The 18,985-nt window shown below is 36.0% G+C and overlaps 1 protein-coding gene and 1 long non-coding RNA gene across 8 annotated transcripts in view; one reads left to right on the forward strand and one right to left on the reverse strand.

The window, feature by feature from the left end:
• Nucleotides 1–18,985, reverse strand: part of SLC41A2 (solute carrier family 41 member 2) — a 147,433-nt gene that overhangs the window by 54,792 nt on the left and 73,656 nt on the right. For all 7 annotated transcript variants that reach the window (XM_017895330.1, XM_017895325.1, XM_017895327.1 and 4 more), the window contains 2 exons: nt 10,278–10,425; nt 4,925–5,004 (listed from right to left, as the gene is read on the reverse strand). In XM_017895330.1, the coding sequence (XP_017750819.1) occupies nt 4,925–5,004; nt 10,278–10,425 (228 nt within the window). The remainder of the gene's footprint in view (nt 1–4,924; nt 5,005–10,277; nt 10,426–18,985) is intronic.
• On the forward strand, nt 1,689–14,019 carry LOC108544274 (uncharacterized). The gene is made up of 3 exons (XR_001889784.1): nt 1,689–1,878; nt 8,479–8,609; nt 13,731–14,019. It is a non-coding gene; the product is annotated as an uncharacterized LOC108544274 (long non-coding RNA).

The raw sequence follows: 18,985 nt of genomic DNA on the forward strand, positions 1-18,985 counted from the left end.
GTAGGATTGCAAAAAGGGTATAGTAAATAGTATTAAACAACTGAACAGAATGAAGACTGAAAATAAGTCATTGGATAAAGTAATTAGGAGGTCACTGGAGAGCTTAGTAAAAGCAGTTTTGTACAGTGAGAAGGAAGAAAAAATACTATAATGAGTTGAAAAAATACAGACTATACTTGGGAAAGTTTGACTGTAGAGAGTAGGAGAGAGAACAGAAGCTTGAGAAGGCAGAGCACTATGGGAAAAGTGACTTGGGATAAAAGACTTGTGCATGTTTGTAAGCTAAAGGGAAAAGATGTAAGAGAGGAAGACACGGGAGATACCAGAAAAGTTAAAATAATTGATGGAGTAAGGCTCCTGTTGGAGTTGTAATGGAATAGTATCCAGGGCACAGGTGAACTAGTCGGTCCTGGGCAAAAGAATCAGCTCTTCTGAGATAGGGGTGAAAGAAGTTAAAAATAGACATTGTTAGAGATAAGAATAGAGGTGAAGGGAAAGGAGAGAGAAGCATGCTGGGAGAGACATGCCTAAAGCCTCTATTTTCTCTGTAAGCCTGCCCTACAACAAACATTAAAGGAATTTCTTCAGGCAGAAGGAAAATAACACCAGATAAAAACCTGCATCTACACAAAGGAAAGAGTGCTGGAAATATAACTTTATATGAGAAAACATAAAAGATATATTTTTTCATTTTTAGTCTCTTTAAAAATAACTGAAGCAAAAAATAATAACAATATATTATAGGATTTACTACAAAGTAAAATGTATTTCAAAAAAGAGCACATAAGAAAGAGGAGTGGTAATTCAAGTAGAGTGACATAAGCTTCTTATCCTATATGTAAAGTGGTTCATTATTGTTTTAAAGTAGACTGTGATAAAAAAAAGATATAAGCCCTAGATCAATGGTTCTCAAAGTGTGGTCTAGGGGGTCTGAGGAAGGCTAAATGTAGAAATCCCAACACCTAGCTAACAGAAGTACCAGAAAGAGAGACTCACATATATGTTAGCATGATAAAGGCTTTAAGAAATCCTGTAGTAAACAAGTTTGTTTAACTTAATGTTTACCAAATTTGATTGACCACAGAACTCACTTTTCAAGTTATACTTATTAACATCTCACAGAACTGGTGTTACCAAGAAATATATTTTGGAAAATGCCACTAGTTCTGAAAGACATTAATAAATATTAAAAGATATTCTAGTCACAATATGAACACAGATATGCCTTACTTTAAATAATGTATGCATTCTTGTAGCTAATAAAACATAAATACGCATATTTTGAGGAAAAAAATCATAGGCTTTAGAATAGACCCAATCTGGGCTTCAATCGTGACTGACCACTTACAAGGTAAGAGACCTTAGACAACTTACTGATCTTATTGTGAGGATTATATGACATAACATGTATAAAAGAAAGCTGTGAGTTACCCGGTACTTAGTGGTAGGTACTCACTAAACAGCAGACAATGATGATGATAGTGATGAAGATAAATAAGGGTCCTCTAAATAGTACATTCCCCAACACATTTTAAATGAAATTCAATTCTCAAGCATTCCATCTTCTTTCAGGAACATAGAATAAACCATTTCTATTAATGTTTTTTAAAGAGTGGAATTTATAAATTCATGGTGTACCACCATGCCCAGCTAATTTTTATATTTTTTGTGCAGACAGGCTTTGTTCGTGTTGCCCAGGCTGGTTTCAAACTCATGAGCTCAAGCAATTCACCTGCCTTGGGCTCCCAAAGTGCTGATAGCCAACTAACAGGTTTACTTACTGAGAAGCTAAAAATACATTACTATGAATATCACGCAATGCCACGGCACAGACATCCAAGGAGGGCATTTCAGTGAAGCTCTACAATTGTTTCTTATGTAAGGTAAAACAACTGAAATATGCATTAAAGTCTTATAATAAAAGGGTTATTGTAATTTAAGTTAAATTTCTTACTGAAATGTTGTTTAATATAGTTCTAACAGTCATTATGAGTAATGTTTATGCTAATGAACTCATCCATTAATATTCACAGAAGAGGATCTGAAGAGGTGGGAGGAAAGCAGTAGTTATTCCAGGCAGTGAAAATTAGATGAATCTTTGTGGGGACAATATAAAAACCTAGCTAGAATAATAATGAAAAAATTGTACGTGTCTTTGGGAAACAATGAGTCCAACCATGTACAGAGGGCCTCGAAAGTTAGGTAGAAAAATTCAAATTTGATTTGATAGGCAGGGATAAAAAAGCCACTGTTTATTACACGGGTCTTAGGACCCGTGTAATAAAAACAATGTTTAAGAATGACTAGGCTATTAGTGACACTTAATTTGCATCAAATAGAGAGTGAGTCAGGAAGCCTACTTTATTACTTGAATGATGGCCATATTGAGACATTAGGCTACAAGGGTAAGACATGCTTGTTATATAAATAAATGAGTGAGCAAGTGAACTGTGTTAAAGGGCAAGTAGACAATGGCTTGGTCATTTTTCAGTCAAAGAGGATGAAGGACCAGGTTGAAATAGATGGTCCCACAATTTTATGTGTGGGCAATGGGGAGAATGGAGGCACGAAGAGAGAGACCTATAGGGAAAATGTGTTCACTGATATTCTAAAGAGATATAAAAATTAAAATATTCAGTAGAAATTTTAGATATGAAATTAGATTTTGAAGAACTTGCCTTTATATGTCATATATATATTTTACATATATACATATATACATTTTTTTTTGAGACAAGGTCTTGCTCTGCTGCCCAGGCTGGAGTGCAGTAGTGTGATCTTGGCTCACTGCAACCTCTGCCTCCCTCCCAGGCTCAGGAGATCCTCTTGCTTCAGTCTCCCACGTACCTGGGACTACAGGCGTGTCCCACCATGCCTGGCTATTTTTATATTTTTTGTGCAGACAGGGTTTGGTCATGTTGCCCAGGCTGGTCTCAAACTCATGAGCTCAAGTGATCCACTTGCCTTGGCCTCGCAAAGTGCTGGGATTACAGGGATGAGCCACCATGCCCGACTGACATATTTTCTTTTTACATAGATATGCAAAGTAAATTACACTAAATATGTAGTATATCCTGGGACATGTTTTTCCCCAAGTAGAATTACTGCTTAAACTGCATTGGTCTAGGCTATACTTAAAATCTACTTTAGAGTTCAACAATGAGAACACATGGACACAGGGAGGAGAATATCACACAATGGGGCCTGTCAGGTCGGGGGCAAAGGGAGGGAGAGCATTAGGACAAATAACTCATGCACACGGGGCTTAAAAACTAGATGACGGGTTGATAGGTGCAGCAAACCACCATGGCACATGTATACCTATGTATCAAACCTGCACGTTCTGCACGTGTATCCCAAAACTTAAAGTAAAAAAAAAAAAATCCACTTTAATGACAGCCACCCCAGAAGCTGGTAGACTGGATTAAAATGATCTTATTAAATGTAATTCATACATAAATGTCTGTGAATTTAAGTATTATAATTCCCATTTCATAGATAACAAAAAAATATATGACAGAATTTTTTTTTTTTTATTATACTTTAAGTTCTAGGGTACATGTGCATAATGGGCAATAACGTTGGGCAGGTTTTTTTTATTACTATAATGTATACTTTGTGCGCATGTTTTTGGTGTGCTTTTTGGGCACCCATCACTGTCAGCACCCCCCAATCAAGTCATAGTTTTTATATCATTGTATCAACCCCCTAAATGCCAATCCCTTCCCCCGCTTCCCCCTCCCCCATGATTTAGGCCCCCAGTGGTGGTGAAAAAATTTGCTCCCCTTCCCCGAAAGTCCTCAAAGTTTTTCCTCATTGTTCCAGTTTTTTTTTTTCCCCACCTTAATGATGAGAAAGCATGCAAAGTGTTTTTTTTTGGTTTTTTTTTTTTCCTTCTTTTCTTGTGATAGTTTTTTTGCTAAGAAGGAAAGTTTTGCCCAGAACTGCCTCCAAATGTCCCCCTACAAAGGAAAACGGGCAAAACCTTCCATCCTTTTTTTTTATGGCTTTTTTTTTTTTTGCATAGTTAATTCCAATGGTGTAATATGTTGCCCAACATTTTCCTTTAATCCAGATCTGTCACAAGAATGGAGCATTTGGGTTTTTGGATTTCGCAAGTCCCTTTTTTTGCTTAATTGTGAATAGTGGCTGCAATAAACATACGTGTGCATGTGATATGACAGATTTTAAAGGGATCAGCTGAGGACCAGCATATTTTCTCTTTAATTTTTTTTTTTTTTTAAGACAGGGTCTCACTCTGTTTCCCAGGCTAGCATGCAGTGGCTAACTGCAGCCTCTAACTCCTGGGCTCAAGCAATTCTCCTGCCTCAGCCTCCTGAGGACACACCTGGGAATACAGGTGTGTGCCACCACACCTGGCTAAGTTTTGAATTTTTTATAGAGATGGGGGTCTCACTATGTTGCCCTGCCCTCAAGCTCCCAACCTCAAGCGACCCTCCTATTGAGGCCTCCCAAAGCACTGGGATTGCAGCCATGAGCCACTGTGCCCACCCCAGATTTTAATGAACTGAATGGACTCAAGCAATGTTTAAACCCAGCTGTCTCTAATTTATCCACAAAAATTGACAAAAGGAACAACAGAACAATATATGATAGCAGATAATCCCAATGTAAATAATAAACAAAATCTGAAATGTATTTTGCCACATTAATCTTAAGTCAGGTATCCCTGACTCTCAAACTAGTAGTTCATGATAAGATTAAGAAAGAGGACTTTTCAGAAATGTATTCCACCTACTGAGATCTGGGAACATCATTTTCACCGTGAGCAACAACTTACGGTTGGAGGGAGAATGGCTGGATAGGAGTACAGACCTCTTGAATCTGAGCCCTAAGACTCCTAATAGTACCTAAGAGTATACAAGATTTGATATTATCAGGAAACAGTGTATCTAATTCTTACCATTAATAACTGGCGTGTAAACAACAATCCCAACCAAGTTTGGGTCAGATACAGTTGTGTCCAGAATAAGGCCTCCAATGCTGAAAGAGATAAATTTATACAATTTAGAGAAGAGGAAAGAGAATATACTTCAAGTTATTCTGTACATACAGACACCCCTCCTTTTTAAAATAAAATATTCACACATTTTAAAGATAGAGCAAAAGAAAATATTCAAAGTAAAATCAATGTCAACAGTAAAATGTTGAAAATAAAACATGGCATAAGCTCTAGCCCCAAATTTCAGAATTCTGATGTCTAAGATATGCGACTTGTGAAAAGAAAAAGCATATGCTTTAAATGCATTAAAATGTCGTGAACAGCGTACAAGAAATTATTAACCATGTCTATTTCTGGGGGTGAGGGTGACAGGGGACTGACGGTCATTTTATATTCTTCTGTGCTTATTAATTTTTTAAAACCATGCCATTGATCACTCTCATAATTTAAAAAATAATTTTAAAAAGAGTATGTTTTCATATTTGAAATAAATAAGGCATAAAATAAGTTATTTTTATTGTGTTAAAACTAGATATTATTAGGATGTGTCTTATTACTGGCAAATTAAAATAATGAGTTATTGCTATAGAAAGAGCTGATCTTGAGAACAGAAATCTGGAAAACTAACATATCGTTATATGGTAGCAAGCCGTATACTCTCAATGTGTCAGTGGAACTTGGAGACTTTTTTAAGTTTCCAAGGCCATTATCAAATGGTTAACATCAGTTTCTGGGTCTATGTAGTATAAAACATTGCCAGTCCTAATATTCCATGGGATCCTGTGCCCAAATCTTCCAGAAAAATGCCATCCACATTACAACAAAATGAACTACATGCTGTCACAGAATGGGATTGATTGTCAAAATAGCAGATCAAATGTTCTTACCTGATAGTTAACATTAAAAAAGTATCAAATCTTTATCATTTTAATTCTTTAGTAAATAAATGAATTATGTCTTAATATGCCTAAACTGTAGGCGTTCTCATTAAAGAGGTACACTGTAGAGCCCCAAAATAGTCCTCTTTAGAAATATTTTAACATTTTAAGCCCTAATTAAAAGAACAAAGTACATATTTCAAGAACAAACTAGTTATGAGTCAAAAAATAAACCTCTCTGACAGAATATATAGATCCTGTTGTGGATATAACATAACAACAATTGCTAAAAATACATTTTTTAAGATTCCTGTTAAGCCCAGTGACAAAAGTTACTACAGAAAAAATTAGAAAAGACAAAATGAATAAAGTAAAAACCAACCCTAGTTACATCATTGAGTTACACTGTTAGTATGCTGTTATATAGGCTTCTAGACATTTTTTACTTACATATTTTGTTACTTATTTAAATTGACAATAAAAATTGCATATATTTATCCTATACAACATGTTTTGAAATATGTATATATTGTGGAATGACTAAATTGAGCTAATTAACTTATGCATTACTTGACATACTTATTTTTTGTGGTGAGAACACCTAAAATCTCTTGGCAATTTTGATGAATACAATACACCGTTATAAACTATCATCACCATGTTGTACAATAAATCTCTTGAACATGTTCCTCTAACCAAAATTTTTAATCCATTGACCGACATCTCCACAACCCAGCGTTTTTACTATATACGTTTTTTTAAATAAAATTAAATGATAAAAGCAGTTTTATTTGCTTTTATTAAATTTTATTTTTATCATGCAGACGTATGTCATTAAAAAAGTAAAAGTACAGCCGGCATGGTGGCTCATGCCTGTAATCCCAGCACTCTGGGAGGCCGAAGTGAGAGGATTGCTTGAGACCAGCAGTTTAAGACCAGTCAGGTCAACACAGCGAGACCCTGTCTCTACAAAAGAGTAAAAATATTAGCTGGGTGGGTGCATGCCTGTAGTCCCAGCTGCTCAAGAAACTGAGGCAGGAGGGCTGTTTGAGCCTAGGATGTTTGAGCCTAGGAGTTTGAGGCTGCAGTGAACTACAATCAAGCCACTGTGCTTCAGCTGGGGAAACACGGCGAGACACAATCTCTTAAAAAAAAAAAAAAAAAAGAGAGGTATGTAAAAGTACCATGAAGTTTATAATAAAACAATAGTCCCTAGCCCCACCTCCAGGTCCTTCTCTCTACTAGAAATTCTTTTTAACTTCTTTAGTAGTTTCTTCTGGCATTTAATTTTTCTAAATAACATGCTTATAATTTGAAATTTTAGACATTTAGCAAATGACTTCCTACTATGGCAGATGAGTATTTGACCTCTCTTACACTTCCCTCCCCACTTTGATCCCTTCCCAAATCCCTTCCTCCTCCCATCCTGCTAATCTGGTTATAATTTCTGGTGAAATACTTAGGGTTGACTTTATTATAACAATGGAAATTTCATTATTCATAGCTGAGCCAGAGTGTATTATTAGATATCTTCACTTACACTTTTTGTTTTGCCTCATATTTTTCTTCACTTTTTAGGTACCTATTACTAATTCAGTTTCACATGTGTAACTAAGTTTATGAAGTACCTTTCAATGCAGTCAAACTCATCAATTCTACTTTTCTTTTTTTTTCTTAGAGACCTCCCTCCTTAAGCCCCTGTCCTCCTGCCAATCCGGATGGTTGCCTGTCTAGGCCTGATGCACAGCTGTCATCCTGTACCTTCCCTCCAATACCTCCTTGGATCTTGGTCTATGTACTATAACAAAATCCCAGTATTTTGTGGGATCCTGTTGCCTGAATCCTCCAGGAAAAAAAGCAATCTACATTACAGAAAAATGAACCACATGCTGCCACAGAATAGATTTCTTCTTTCCTGTATCATCTTTGATTTATTTCCTAATTTTGAAAGACCACACCTCCTTTCAGCTTTATACAAAAGGGTAGAGGGGCAGTAAATTCCATGAGATTCTGCCTGTCTGAAAATTTCTTTAGTCTTCTCTTACACGTGATTGATACTGTGACTATATTTTATGTTCAAAATAATTTTCTCTCAGAATTTCAAAGAAATCATTTTAGTGTTGCTATGGGACATAATTCTGGTTCCCAGTGCTTCATATGTAACTTATTTTTTCTCTGGAAACATCTGAGATTCATGATGATATGCTTTGATTTGGGTCCCTCCTACTTTAATTTATTGCACTGGGTACTTAGCGGGCCCTTTCCATCATGAAGCTCGTGATTTTCTGTTCTGGGAATTTTCTTGTATTATTTATTTGATAATTTTCTCTCCTTATCGTTCACCTCCTATTGTCTATCTCTTTGCTTCATGGTTTGCTTTTCAGGAGGGTTCCTCTACTGTAACTTCGAACTTTTCTACAGAATTTGTTTGTTTCTGCTATTTATGTATTTTTTAATTCCCAAGAGCTCTTAATGTTTTTCAGATATTCTTTTGCATTCTGTTCCTCTATTATGAATATTATGCAATAGCTGTTATGTAATAACTTCTCTTATTTATCTGAGGATACTGATAAGAGTTTTCTGAAAGTACTGATGATACTTTCCTTATCATTTTTTTTTTTCTGTCTTTTATGTTAGAGGCCTTTATGAAATGTCGAGCAATCCTTTACTGGCTGCCCCTGTTTAAGGGGCACCGCAAGGCATACTTGGAGCTCTCTGTGTACATGGGCAGAGTTTGTCAGCAAGTGGGACTCACGGAAGACAATCAGGTGGGTTTGCAGCTCTTTCATTAAAGGACTCACAAGGGTTAGTATCTGCAGGTCTGATCTTTTGTGCTGGTAAGTTTCCCCAGACAGGAATTATCTAATTTTTTTGCCTGGGGGTAAAAGGCTGTCTCCCAGCATTATACAAAGAAAAGGAAGTGGGATAGGGTTCTCATTGTTTAGTGTGTAGACTTTTGCTTAGTCTTGCTATTTTTCATACAGTACTTAAGCCACATCCTCACATGTACATGTGTTTTTGAATCCAGAACCTCTCCGATTTAGCCTCTTGAGAGGTTATTCTTATCTTCTGCTAAGGTGTGAGGGGACAGTCACACAGGTGCTAAAGCTGGAGAAAGATTTTGGGGATCTAGTTGCTCCTTACCTAAACTTTCAACCAATCTTCTTCATTGAAGCTTTCAGATGTACTTGATGGCTTTAATTCCTCTTTCTGGGTTTCTGAGGCTTGCTTCTGATAGTTAGGTTTCAGCTTTTTTCATTCTGCTCATTCAGTTAATAGCTCTTCATCTGATTCCTATCTTCCTAACGTTGTCAAATCGCTCACCTGCTGCCCTCTTTGCTCCCCTTCTATCTTGGTGGTTTTATAGCATTTTTATTCTCTTACTGTCCTTTTAGTAGTTTCAGGAAGGAAAAGAAATGTTTCTTAACCTACCATGTTTAGTAGGAAACTCATACTCTTTTCTAGGTTGTTCTTTTCATCAGATGTATAATAAACATCTTTCCATAGCAATAGAAATGCTACAACGTTATTGGCCGGGCGCGGTGGCTCAAGCCTGTAATCCCAGCACTTTGGGAGGCCGAGACGGGCGGATCACGAGGTCAGGAGATCGAGACCATCCTGGCTAACACGGTGAAACCCCGTCTCTACTAAAATACAAAACTAGCCGGGCGAGGTGGCGGGCGCCTGTAATCCCAGCTACTCGGGAGGCTGAGGCAGGAGAATGGCGTAAACCCGGGAGGCGGAGCTTGCAGTGAGCTGAGATCTGGCCACTGCACTCCAGTCAGGGCGACAGAGCGAGACTCCGCCTCAAAAAAAAAAAAAAAAAAAGAAATGCTACAACGTTATTTTAATGGCTGATATTCCATTCTGTGACTATATAATAATTTATCTGATCAATACCACATTGCAAGACCTTTATGTTGTCCTATTTATTTTTGTTATTAAAAACTCTGGGGTGATGAGGATGCTTGCGGCTAAATCTTTTACATACGTCCTTAATTACATCTTGAGGTCATCAGAGTCCTAGATATGGAAGTAGCCAATGGAATATACATTTCTAAGGCTTTATGATATTTATCTGAGCAACTTAATACTCAGAGTAAGTAATGTCCTTGTCAGGTTAACACACACATACACACACAAAGACAAACACCACTAAATTTTACTCAGTCTGGTAAGGCTTTGGTTGGAGAGAAGTTTGAAACTGGTAGCCAAATGAGGTTCTTTATGTCTACAGATTTCATTAATAATGCCTGTCATTCAGATCCCTTGTTATAATACCTGGGAGAATAATGAATTGGCTATATAAAATAATTAACCTAAGAAATAAAAACAGGCAATTCATTTGTTTTAATATGCATGTACATATATGCTTATAGAAGACACACACAGACAGACAGACACATACACACACACACACATATTTTAATACTAACCTACTTATAACCATAGCTGTTATGACAGGCTCCCAGCCTGAGTGGAGAACTGTTCTTGTGGCTGGATGTTTGGCAGCTATTATAATCCAAATAGGAGTTAGAGCCAAGAAAAATACACCAACTAATGGAGAAATGTAGTAATAGGTCTCTAAAATTAAAAAAAAAAAAAGAGAGACAACATTTAAATCTCTCTTCTGTGTAGCAGATCTAAATTATCAAAGTTTACTAGAAGGTATGACACTATCAAACATATTAACATGCTATACATTTTCTATAAACTTCAAACAAATTTATAACTGTAGATAAGGCAAAAATATTAAACAATGTAACTGAAAAGTAACACATTAATTGAACAAACATTTATTAAAATAGTTACATGATCTACATGGAAATAGCATAAAAACAATAACAAGAAGAAGAACAGTAACAGTAAAAGGGCTAACATTCATTGGGCTCCTACTATACACCAAGTACTATGCTAAATGCTTTACATTCATCATCTCATTTCACCGTCCCCAGCCATATAAAATAGATACTGTCATTTCTATTTTATGAAGAAACCGAAGCTTAGAAACTTAAGAATTCCGTGAGGAAATAGGGAGAGCTGGAAGAAAATATGTATCTGACACCAAAGTTAGTGCTCTTAACTTTAAAGGTAAATAGGATATTGTTTTTGTCCATAGGGAACTTACAGTACGGGCATTCCATAAAATATTGGCTGTCTACTGATAATAGATATCCAAGCTCCAAAACGAAATAGAAAAACTAGGTTTGATTCTCAATTCATATTTAATTGTAAATCTCCCTAGGGTTAAAAGTTGCATATCCCTTACTGAAAGTCTTATCATCTCAAGGCATTTTTTTGATAGTATCACTTTAGCTGATCAAAGTTTCATTACTATCAGGGATTTCAGCTAGGATATTCCTGGTTTCTTCTCCATACTCTAATTAATTTATTATGCAAAGTAAGTACTTTTTAACTTAAAGGCAGAGTTTATCTTGCAGTCCTACAGCCTACAGCCTTAGATTACTTAATCTAAGTCAAATGTTACTTAATAATTTGATCTTACAGAATGCTGCAACCCTTACCCCAACTCTTATCTTTGACTGAATTTTCTATTTCTTTTGCTTAAGATATTTAAAGATCTTCTCACCTATGATTAAAGATGCTTGAACTACATACAAACCCAAAATTTTTATTTTTTCCATATCATGTAGGAATAAGCAATTATTATAGATATTAAAATAAAGCTAAACAAATTTTACTCCTAAGCTTTTGTATGGATTTGCCATCACATCTTTAAAATAATCATACTAACAAAATTAATTTTTATATTTTCTTCTATTTAAAGGAATATGACTAATGCTACATTGTGTCATTTTCTCCGTGACTTTTTAAAAGACGAAAAAAACCTTTTATTTGTTGAATGGATTCCCAGTTCTCCTTGTAAGCCAATAGATAGGGATAAATAACATCCCAGTTAAGAAGCATTTCAATCTACTAAAACAACTAAGGTTGCCAACAATCTCTTTAATAGAACTAAATAGAAAACAAAATGCATTGAAAACCACTAAACACAAATGAAAAGAACTATTCTGCTAGGTCAGATCATCTTAGTATTTTATTCTCAGGTCAAGAGAGGAGCACCCTGCTAGACTTTAAAGAAGTTATCCTCAACATTAAATCTCTGGAAGGACATCTGAGGTTGAAAAAAGCACCTACCATCCCCACCCCAGAATCACTGCCCTGAATTTTCAAAGAGGAGAAAAAATGCCTTAGGAAAGAAACTAAAAATAATGAGCAGGCAGTTCCTTAAAAAGTTAAACAGAGTTTAACTTGACCCAGCAATTCTACTCCTTCATGTACACCCAACAGAATGGAAAACATATTTACATAAAAAGTTGTACATTACATAAAAACTTGAATGTTCATAGCAGCACTATGCATAATGGCCAAAAAGTAGAAGCAACCTAAACTTTCATCAAATGGTGAATAGATAAACAAAACTTGGTATATCCATAAATGGAATATATTACTTGGCCATTTCATTAATCCATACAATTGGATGTTACTTGGCACTTCATATGATTCAAAACTGATGCATGTGACAACGTGATGAACCTTGAAAACATTATGCTAAGTGAAAGATGCCAGACACAAAAGGTCACATATCAAATGATTACTTTTACATACAATGCCCAGAATAGGCAAATCCAAAGAGAAAATAGATTGGTGAATGTTAGAGGAGGGGTGGAATGAGGAATAACTGCTAAAGTACTCTGTTTTGTTTATAGACAGGGTCTCACTTTGTCACCAAGGATAGTGTGCAGTGGCATAATCTTGCCTCAGTGCAGCCTCAAATCCCTAGGTTCAAGTGATCCTCCCATCTCAGCCTCCCAAAGTGCTAGGATTATAGGCATGAGCCACCACTCCAGGCCCAGCGTTTCTGTTTCAGGTGATGAAAATGTTCTAGAATTAGATCATGGTGATCCTTGTACAACCTTATGAATATATCAAAAACCACTGATTTGTACACTTTAAAAAAGTGAATTACATGGCATGTGAATTACATCCAATTTTTAAAAATCCTCACAGAGGGGAAAACAGGAAGGAGGACTGCATTCTTCAAAAATGTCAATGTCAGTAAAGACAAAGGATATACATACATACATACATAGACAAAGAGAGAGAACAAAAGATAAAGCAAATGGGGTAAAATGTTAACCTTAGGTGAATCTAGGTAAAGAGCATGGAGGTGTGTTTTTTTTTTTTTTTGTACTGTTTTGATTTTTGCAACTACTCTATAAATACATAATTATCTTCAAATAGAAGTTTTTTAAACGTTAAAAAAGTGGGAAAACCATGATAAAACCCAAATTTCCAAATGATTTACTGTAAATGTATTCTACTTCAATTATCTGCCAAATCCAACATGCCCATTCCCACCAAATTAGATCATATGGATAATTCTAAATAGGACATTCCTAACTTATTCCTGGCTAACTTCTAATCCAATTTTGATAGGCGGGGAAAATTACAAATACATAAAAAGAGATGATACAAACATTTCTCTTTTTTGGATATACTGGTGTTTTATAGATGTCATAAAATTAAAGAATTACTTTTAGAAAACCATCAATGACACAATCAAGAGGAAATAGTCAATTAAAAGCCAACTATGAACTTCTGCATTAATATTAAAACATAAAATCATCTTCCTTCTAAATGAAACACATTTAAAAGATCCTGGTTAAAATAATATTTTGTATTAAAATGTGGGTATATCATAATGGGTATTAGGGTAGGCTGAATAAAATCTATGTAATAATTCACAGGACCTGTGAATGCTACCTTATACGCCAAAAGGGGATTTGTAGAAATGAGTAAGTCAAGAATTTTGGGATGGGAAGATTATCCTGGATTATTTGTGTGACCCCTAAATATAATTGCAGGTATCCTTACAGGAGGGAGGCAGGAGCAGATTTGGCTGCAGAAGAGGAAAAGGCAATGTGACCACAGAAACAGAGATTGGAGTCATACAGCTACCAGTCAAGAACACTGGCAGGCAGCCACCAGAAGATGGAAGAGGCAAGGAACAGATTCTCCCCTGAAACCTCTAGAAGGATCCAACCCTGATGACACCTGGATTTTATTCCTACATAACTCATTTTGAATTTATACTTAATTGTAATTGTTCTGACTTCCAGAACTATAAAACAAAACAAGCAAAAAAATCCCAAAACTTTTATATTGTTTTAAGCCACAAGGTTTTCGGTAATTTGTTACAAGAGCAATAGGTAACTAATATATGCATATTTAAAACTTTTTGGAATGTGAAGCCTAATAAATGTCCATATACATTTATACTGATTCTGTGATATAGGCAAACTACAGAAAAGTAAAGATTAACACAGCTAAAGTGGCTCAAATTGTTCTGATGCCACCTAACTGGCAAACGTAACTAGCATCTTTTGTGACTCACAGTTTTCACATTTTATATTGTTGATGGCATTTCCCATCTGCTATTATATCATTTCATTAATAGTTTCATCATTCTCACCCCAAATTCTTCTGAAATATGTAGCTGTTATGATTGACAATTTTTATATATCAGCTGTTTCTATGTAAACAACAAAGCAATGGGCACTATAAGTTGTGATTTTTTTTCTAAATGCCATTTAGTAATCAATCTAAATGTTCTCAGGGAACCGAAACTCTAGAAATCACTCTAACCTAAGAAGGTACAGTGCTAAAAATCCCTCAAGCATAGAGACATTCAAGATAAATTTAGATTCTACTCAAACCACCACATTAAGGCAGAGATATTCTAGAATGGTCTGTAAATAACCAGGTGGCATCCTTGTTAGTCTCCACAGGAATGCAGTAACCTTAGGCTAATTGCTACTGCTCTTACAGCTTCAGCCAAGTCATCTGTTTAAAGTTAATCTTGAAAAATGAAAAATCAATCAACATTTTGCCTCTCAGATCTCGCCTACAAAGAGAATATCTCATAATTTTTTTCAAATCAATAAATATCATGTACACACAAGAATTATATAGTATGTGAAAAGGAATTTTAAAAATCTTATTGGAACTTACGCAAACAGAAAGAAAGAGCAACAATCATGTGAACATACATATATTCCAGTTACTGGCCCAATGCTGAATCCTGTTAAAAACTTTTAAAGATTACTATATGTTTAAAGATTACTGTATGAATGTATAAATGCCTTTATATTGTCCCTGTAAGCCACACAAAAGTATATCAGAATCCAGAGCTTAGATTATTCTCTGAACTTTCTATTTCCATTTTAAATAGATCTTTTCTAGCCATGTGTTGCCATTTTTATTTTTCTATAGTGGTACTAATTCCCAGATACTTTCTGCTAAGGCAAGATATCCTTCCAATGTTTCCCCAATACTATATCCTCATCAAAAAGATTTTTTGTTACAATCTATTACGTTAGTGGACAGTTACTGTGCCAAAATCATTCTGAATAACTTCTAATCACGTTAACTGAAGTGCTTTCAAAAGCAATAAAGCATTTGGTGAAGTACTGTTTATTAAATACCTGTTTTGTACACGGCACTATACGGTGCTACAAAGAAATAAGATAAGAACACAGTTTTGTCCTTAAGAAGGTTATATCCTCATAAGAGAAGGTATAACATTTATAGAAAAAGCTATAATGACCAGCCAAACATTAAACACGTCATAAGAGAAGCGTCAATTAAGTGCTATAGGAATTCACAGGAGAAAAAAGATGACTTAAGACTAGGAAAATCTATAAATGTAGCCTTTAAAAATGAGAAGGATTTAGATTGGCCTTGATGGGAAGAAGGGGATGAATTGGAGGAGGGGAATAAGAAGGAAATAAATAAATAAATAAAACAGATGGTATATGAGATCAGTAACAGCTGAGTTTGGCTAGAGTAAAAGGTATAGAACAGGAGAAGCAGGCAGAAGCTTGAGAAGGTAAGTTTCCAACTGATTCCGCAAGGCCTAAATACCAGGCTAAAAACTTTAACTTTGTTCAGTAAGCAATAAAGAGTTACTCAGGATGACTACAAAAAATAAAGTCAATTGGGGTAAACAAAGCTTTAGACTTGTTTTATTCTTTTTTGGAGGAGTGGAGAGGAAAAGGGGGAAAATTGCGTATTTACTTCAGATATCAGAAATCAGCAAATTTCAGCAGAAGCAAAAGAAAGGTAGCACACATTAGCTGGGCGTGGTGGCTCACACCTGTAATCCCAGCACTTTGGGAGGTCGCCACGAGTGGACCACTTGAGGTCAGGAGTTCAAGACCAGCCTGGACAACACGGCAAAACCCCATCTCTACTAAAATACAAAAATTAGCCAGGAGTGGTGGTGGGCAGCGGTAATCCCAGATACTTGGGAGGCTGAGACTCTGTCTCCAAAAAAAGAAAAAAAAAAAGAAAGAAAGAAAGAAAGAAAAGTAGCACACATTGAATTGCATGGATGCAGAGAGTCTTAGTGTATGTACGAAAGCTAACAGGACATGAGGGGGTATTCAGTCATTTCAGAATACCCAGAATTCTAAGTAGTTGAATAAGACTTTTTTCTTTTTTTTTATACATACTTAAGGTGTACAACTTGATGTTTTCATAGACATACATACATAATTATATGGTTAGTTATATAGTTAAGTGGTTACTAGAGTCAAGTAACTAGATTTAACATCCATCATCTCAGATATTTAACCCCTTTCCACCTTTTTGTGGTAATTACATCTAAAGCCTACTGTCTTGGCAAACTTCTAGTTATAATACAATATTACTATAGTCCTCATTTCATACATTCATTGGATCTCTAGATTTATTCATCCTACATAACTGCAACTTTGTACTCTTTGATCTACATCTCCCCATTTCCTGCCTCACCTCCACCCTAACCCCCATTCCCTGTAACTACCATTCTACTCTTGGTTCCTATGTATCTGACATATTTTTAAAGATTCTCTATATAAGTGAGATCATGCAGTATTTTTACTTTGGCATCTGGCTTATTTCACTTGACATAATGTCTTCCAGGTTCATTCATGTTGCAAATGGCAGATTCTCCTTTTTTAAGACTGAACAATATTCCATTGTATATATACTACAATTTTGTTATTTACTTATCCATCAGGAACATTTAGGTTGTTTCCGTATCTGGGCAACTGTAAATAATGCTGCAATGAACATGGGAGTGCAAATATCTCTGTGAAGGGCTGATTTCATTTCCTTTGGATATATACCCAAAAGGGAGATTGCTGAGTCATGTAGCAGTTCTATTTTTAATTTTTTGAGAAACCTCCATACTGTTTTCCATAAAACTGCATGAATTTACATTTCTACCAACAGTGTACAAGGATTTGCCTTTCTCCACATCCTTGCCAACACTTGTCATCTTTTGTCTTATTGATAATAGCCATTCTAACAGATGTGAAATGATTATCTCATTTCAGTTTTGGTTTGCTTTTCTCTGATGATTAGTGACATTGAGTACCTTTTAATATACTTGTTCGTCATTTTTATGTGTACTTGAGGGAATTGTCTACTCAGGTCCTTTGCCCAGTTTTTAATTGGGTTATGTGTTTTTGTTACTGAGTTATGTGAGCTCCTTATATAGTTTGGATATTAACTCTTTATCAAATATATGGTTCACAAATATCTTCTCCCAATCCATAGGATGCCTTTTCCTTTTCACTTTGTGGATTGTTTCTTTTGCTGTGTAACTTTTAAATTTGGTGTAGTCTCACTTATTTTTGCTTTTGTTGCCTGAGGTTTTTTTTGTTTTTTTTGTTGTTGTTGTTGGTTTTTTTGTGTGTGTTTTTTGTTTTTTAAGACAGAGTCTTGCTCTGTTGCCCAGGCTGGAGTACAGTGGTGCAATCTTGGCTTAGTACAAGCTCCGCCTCCTGGGTTCACACCATTCTCCTGCCTCAGCCTCCCGAGTAGCTGGGACTACAGGCGCCCACCACCCCGCCCGGCTAATTTTTTTGTATTTTTAGTAGAGACGGGGTTTCACCATGTTAGCCAGGATGGTCTCAATCTCCTGACCTTGTGATCTGCCTGCCTCACCCTCCCAAAGTGCTGAGATTACAGGCGTGAGTGACCATGCCCAGCCAAATGTTGCCTGAGTTTTTGATGTGATATCCAAAAAATCATTGCCAAAGACAATGTCAAGGAGCTTTTCTCCCATGTTTTCTACTAGGAGTTACATGGCTTCAGGTCTTATGTTTAGGTCTTTAACCAATTTTTTTTTTTTTTTTTTTTTTTTTTTGAGACGGAGTCTCGCACTTCTGTCGCCGGGCTGGAGTGCAGTGGCCGGATCTCAGCTCACTGCAAGCTCCGCCTCCCGCAGGTTTCGCTTCTCCTGCCTCAGCCTCCGAGTAGCTGGGAACTACAGGCGCCCGGGCCACCTCCCGGTAGTTTTTTGTATTTTGTAGAGACGGGGTTTCACCATTTTAGGGCCAGGATGTTCTCGTCTTCTGCCTCGTGGATCCGCGTCTCGGCCTCCCAAAGCGCTGGGATTACAGGCTTGAGCCACCGCGCCCGGCCTATTTTTAGTTGTGTAAGGTAACTATTTCTGTGTATGTGTAAAAAAAGGTCCAGTTTCATTCTTTTGCATGTGGATATCCATTTTTCCCAACACCATTCATTGAAGAGACTATTCTTTCCCAATTGTGTCTTCTTGGTGCCCTTGTTAAAATTTATTTTTTATTTTATTTTATTTTTCGTTAAAATGTATTTGACTGTATATACTTGGGTTTACTTTCGGGCTCTCTATCCTGTTCCACTGTCTGTTCCCATGCCAATACTAAACTGCTTTGATTACTATAACTTTGTGACATAATTTGAAATCAGGAAGTGTGATGCATCCAGCTTTGTTTTTCCTAAGATTGCTTTGGCTATTCAGGGTCTTTTGTGGTTCCATATGAATGTTAGAATTCTTTTTTCTATTTCTGTGAAGAATGCCATCGAAATTTTGATAGGAATTGCATTGAACCTATATATTGCTTTGGGTAGTATGGATGATACTAATTCTTCCAATCCATAAACATGGACTACCTTTCTATTTATTTGTGTCTTCTTCAATTTATTTCATTAATGTTTGATAGTTTTTATTGTAGAGATATTTCACCTCCTTTTTAAAATTTATTTCTAGATATTTTATTTTACACAGTGTGCTGTATGTTAAACCATA

The sequence above is a fragment of the Rhinopithecus bieti genome, unplaced genomic scaffold, assembly GCF_001698545.2.
Source record: "Rhinopithecus bieti isolate Rb0 unplaced genomic scaffold, ASM169854v2 scaffold_24306, whole genome shotgun sequence".
NCBI classification, from domain to species: Eukaryota; Metazoa; Chordata; class Mammalia; order Primates; family Cercopithecidae; genus Rhinopithecus; species Rhinopithecus bieti.